General features: G+C 44.4%; 1 protein-coding gene across 1 annotated transcript; it reads left to right on the top strand.

Moving 5' to 3' along the window:
* Positions 1–3408: 3408 nt before the first annotated feature.
* Positions 3409–4314, top strand: LOC114813725 (vomeronasal type-1 receptor 42-like). The gene has a single exon (XM_029070307.1). The coding sequence runs from the start codon at positions 3409–3411 to the stop codon at positions 4312–4314; it is 906 nt and encodes a 301-aa protein (XP_028926140.1).
* Positions 4315–5054: the final 740 nt, after the last annotated feature.

Raw genomic sequence — 5054 nt, 5'->3', positions numbered from 1 at the left:
CCACTGAGCCACGCTGCTTCTCACTGACAACCCCTAGCCCAGGTTCAGCCTCTGGCCTGGAATGTCCTTCCTCCTCAAATCTGACAAATACTCTGCTCCCCCCCTGCCCCCAGCCACCAACCAAAGCCATATTGAAAGCACTTCTCCTCCTCTTCCTCTTGAAGGCCTCTTGGAGGAGGTGGGTCCTCAACAAGGCTTTAAAGGGGGAAGAGTAATTTTTCCTCATCTCCCACTCCCTTCTTCCTTAACCTGACTTGCTCCCTTTGCTCTTCCCCCATTCCAGGCCCACAGCACTTATGCATATATATGTAATGTCATTTAATGTACATAACTGTAATTTCATTTATTTGTATTGATGTCTGTCAGCCCCCTCTAGACTGTAAGCTCCCTGTGGAGGGAATGCATCTGTTTATTGTGGTGTTGTACCTTTCCAAGCTCTCAGTAGGTTGCTCTGAACACAGTAAGTGCTCAATAAATATGAATGAATGAATGAATGAATGAATGAATGAATGAATGAATGAATGAATGAATAAGAGCTTGAGCACAGTTAGGGATTAATTCAACTAACCACCTGAACCCAGTTCACTGGGACACAATTCCACACCAGAAGCCACACACCCTCATCTCCCACCCTTGCCCATAACTTGATTGCAACTGTAGACTCACACCCTCATACCCATGCAACCAGTTTGGGTTGAGGGGGATGTGTCATTCTTGGTGTCATCCTTTACTCTGCTCTCTCATTCACCCCATACATCCAAACTGTCATCAACATCTGCCAGTCTCAACTTCACAATATCGCCAAGATCCACCCCTTCCTCTCCATCTAAATTGCTACCTTGCTGGTACAAGCTCTCATAATATCCCGACTGGATTATTGTGTCAGCCTCCTCTATGATCTCCCTTTCTTCTGTTTCTCCTCGCTCCAGTCTATTCTTCATTCTGCTGCCCGGATCATCTTTCTACAGAAATGCTCTGGGAATGTCACTCCCCTTCTCAAAAACCTCCAGTGATTGTCTATCAACCTTCGCATGAAACAAAAACTCCTCACTCTTGGCTTCAAAGCTCTTCATCACCTTGCCCCCTCCTACCTCACCTCCCTTCTCTCCTTCTACTGCACACCCCATGCACTCCGCTCCTCTGCCGCTCGCCTGATAAATGATAAATGTCTTCTCAATCAATTACTTTGGCCCCGTTTGAGGCTAATTCATTTGACCAAGGGATTCAAAGCCTTATTGGCAAGAGACTTTGCATGCAGAAGAAGTATAAAGCTATGCCATATAGGGCTACCCATAATGGAAAGGTAAAAGTCTAAGCATCAGACAAATTTGATTCTGCTGTGATGGGCAGCTGTGGCATGGGAAAGAGTCAAAGGCAGATGATGAAGTGATCAAAACATTGATCAAAGACAACGCCAGAGACTCAAGTTATTACCATGCAGAAGAAGACAATGGTAAAAGCAGTATGGTGTAGTGAATAGAGTTCTGACCTGGAAGTCAGAAGGTCATGGGTTCTAATCCTAACTCTGCCACTTGTCTGATGGGTGACCTTGGGCAAGTCACTTTACTTCTCTGGGCCTCAGCTACCTCATCTGTAAAAGGGGGAATTGAGATTGTGAGCCCCTCATGAGATAAGGACTGTGTCCAACCCAATTTTTTTGTATCCACCCTAGCACTTAGAAGAGTGCCTGTCACATAGCATTTAACAAATGCCATCATTAATTAAACCACTTCCATATCTTAACCAAGAAAACTCTATGGATACACACACCCAAATGACTTGATGACAGAAGATGGAACACTCTGAAGACGGTGTGTCCATGGAGTCACTATGGGTTAGAAACGACTAGACAGCATTTGAAGTGAAGTAGAAGAAGGAAGCCAAATTCCATTACCATATTTCTTAAATGTGGTAATGGAATTGAGCTCACTGTCCATCTTAACTTTACTAGGTATATTTTGTCTTGAAAGCTAAATGAGTGAGGTGTACTTTGTGTTACTGATCGCTTCAACTCTTTCCCCAGCCAAAATGGCCCCCAGAGTCACTTTTAGAGGTGTTGCACACTGGGAAAATCTCAGTTGCATCCAAAAGCCCTCTGCTGTTTCCCTTTCAGAAATAGGCCAGAACCTGGTATTCTATCAAGTGATTCTCAATTCCTCCACCCCTTATATCACTATCACCATCTACCAGCTGTCAAAATAAGCACCCCTGAAAAGTAATTGGATCATTTGAGGCTCTCTTAGTCGCCCTCCCTCCCTTTGGCTGTCTGGACAGTTTTGCTCCTTGGACACCCAAGAGCTAACTGAAGCACTATCCCCCCTACTCAAAAAGGTTAGAGCACTACTGGATTTCTAATACTAACATTGAAAGGATCTTTAACAAATGAATTTGCCGGGACAAAATAATTCCTATAGAAAATGTCTTGGCCTTACAACACCATAATCAATAGTATTTCTTGAGTGCTTACTATGTGCAGAGCATTCAACTAAGCACTTGGGAGAGTATAATACAAGAGAGTTGGCAGACACATTCCCTGCTCACGAGCTTATATCTCACACATTTCTCTTCCCCAGGACTCTACATTTCCTGGATGCATCATTCTGTCTGGTTCCTTACCCCTCAGCCTCTCAAGGAATTCCCAGGTCTAAGGACCACCCTCTCCTGATTCTTCTGTCAAGATTTTCTGAGACCAGGGCAAAAGCCCTTCTGGTCACATGATCATTTTCCTGCCCCTCAGATAGTTTCCTGAATCCTCAGGGATGATAACTGCTTAAACGCTTCTGGTATCTCCTCTCTCCCTGGATTGTTCAGTCCCATCTCTAACTCAAAATTTTTGAGGGGCATCCCAATTAATTAGCCTCTTCCCTTTTTTGCAGTCTTCCTGTGAGATGGCTGCTATCATCTTACTGAGTTATCTCTTACCTCTTACTCAAATCAATTACCTGTTCCTCAGGGAGGAGATCATCAGGAGTGAGCTACTATTGGCTCTAGAAATGTCTGATGGTCTTCCGCTCTGACCACTTTGAGTGAGGTTAGCGTGAGTGAATTCCTCACTCTTGGCACATCAGTGTAGTCCATAAGATGTGCCCAAGGAAAATCACACTTTGCTGGGGGCAAGACAACAAGGCACCTGTTAAGAGGATATTGTTCCATATTCACTGGATGGAGTTCTTTGAATTGACCAGTAAATATGTAGATTTAGATTCTCATAGGGCCTTTGACACCAATGGTTTCAAATGGAATGGGGCATTACTGAGTATACATGACCATTCCCTACCAATTTGACTGACATACTCAATTCTTTCTAGATCATTTGCCAATTTTCTTTTCAGCTCCAGGAATGAAACTGTCAAAATCTCTAGTCCAACCTTCTTCCAGTGTTGCTGCAGATATTCATATCAGAAAATGATGAGCATTGATGTGGCTCAGGAAGTCTGTTTCCTCTCCCAGACTGGAGTAGGTATCATGGGGAACTCCCTTCTCAACATGCTTTATCTCTCCTCATTCCTCCTGGGTTCCAAACCAAAGCCCACAGACCTGGTCATCATTCACTTAGCTCTGGTCCATACCGTGATGCTTCTTACAAGGTGTATTACCAGAACAGCTGGAATATTGGGGCTGGGGATTGTACAGACCAGTGTTGAGTGTAAACTGTTTGCCTATGTCTGCCGCATCACCCGGGGTCTCTCCATCTGTACTACTTCTCTACTGAGTGTAGTCCAGGCCATCACCATCAGCCCTTCCACCTCCTACCTGTTCCACCTCAAGATTCAGATCCCAGACCTCATCCTCCCAGTCTTAGCCATCTTGTGGATTCCAAACATGCTGATAAGCACCCAAGTGTTGTACCAAGTGGTCGCTTCACGTAATGCAACCACCATTGAGACCAATTGTTACGCTGTGCCCTTAAATACACTCCTTCAGGGACTAATTCTAACCCTGATGGCTCTCCGTGACATCCTCTCTCTGGGGCTAATGAGCTGCTCCAGTGGCTACATGGTCCTTCTCCTGCATCGACATGGGCGCCAGGTCAAGCATCTTCACAGTACTGGCCAAGCCCCTGAAAAATCACCAGAGAGACGAGCCACCAAAATCATTGTGCTGCTTGTGAACTGCTTTGTATTCTTCTACTGTGGAGACTTTGTCCTTTCCCTGTTTCTAGGGACATCCATGAAGAATTATGTCACCCTCTTGAATGTTAGCATGTTTGTGGTAAATGGATATGCCACCATCAGCCCCTTTGTCTTCCTCACCTGTGACACCAGAGTCATCAAGTTCCTAGGTGATTTTCTGGGGAATAAGACCCGAAGATAATGCTGCTATCTGACCTGATTACCTTGTACCTACTCCAGCATTTAGAACAATGTTTGACCCAGAGGAAACCCTTAGCCAAGACCATATCATTATCATCACCATAATTATATTATTATCATTGTTATTGTATAGAGACCCATGGTTTAACCAGATTTTCATACTCCCTCATTTCCCCTCATCCTTTGTCATCTTCCCCATTTTCCTCTCTTAAAGTATGATACAGAGACAAAGAGTTTAACAAGTTAGGGGTAATTATAATAATGATAATGACAATAATTGTGGTATTTGTTAAGTGTTTACTATGTGCCAGGCACTACACTAAGCACTGGGGTGGAAACAAGCAAATTGGGTTGGACACAGTCCCTGTCCCACCTGGGACTCTCAGTGCCTTAATTCCCATCTTACAAATAAGGTGGTAACTGAGGTACAGAGAAGTTAAGTGATTTGCTCAAAGCCACACAGTAGACATATGGCAGCGTCAGGATAAGAACCTATGACCTTCTGCTTCCCAGGCCTGTGTTCTCACTACACCATGCTGCTTCCCAAGGCATATCCACACTTAAGAATACCCCTTAGACACTGGAGGTTTTTGAGGAGGGGAATGATATGGCCAGAGAGTTTCTGTAGAAAGATATCTCCCTGCTCCAGTCTATTCTTCATTCTGCTGTGGGATTATCTTTCTACAGAAACACTCTGGGCATGTCACTTCCCTCCTCAAAAACCTCCAGTGGTTGCCTATC

The sequence above is a fragment of the Ornithorhynchus anatinus genome, chromosome 8 (assembly GCF_004115215.2).
Source record: "Ornithorhynchus anatinus isolate Pmale09 chromosome 8, mOrnAna1.pri.v4, whole genome shotgun sequence".
In the NCBI taxonomy this organism is placed as follows: Eukaryota; Metazoa; Chordata; class Mammalia; order Monotremata; family Ornithorhynchidae; genus Ornithorhynchus; species Ornithorhynchus anatinus.
Note: the sequence above shows the minus strand (reverse complement) of the source record. Positions and strands in the feature narration are given on the sequence as shown.

Bases quoted from the DNA above. Each gene is read 5' to 3' on its own strand.
- LOC114813725 (XM_029070307.1), top strand. From the start codon at position 3,409: ATGAGCATTGATGTGGCTCAGGAAGTCTGTTTCCTCTCCCAGACTGGA.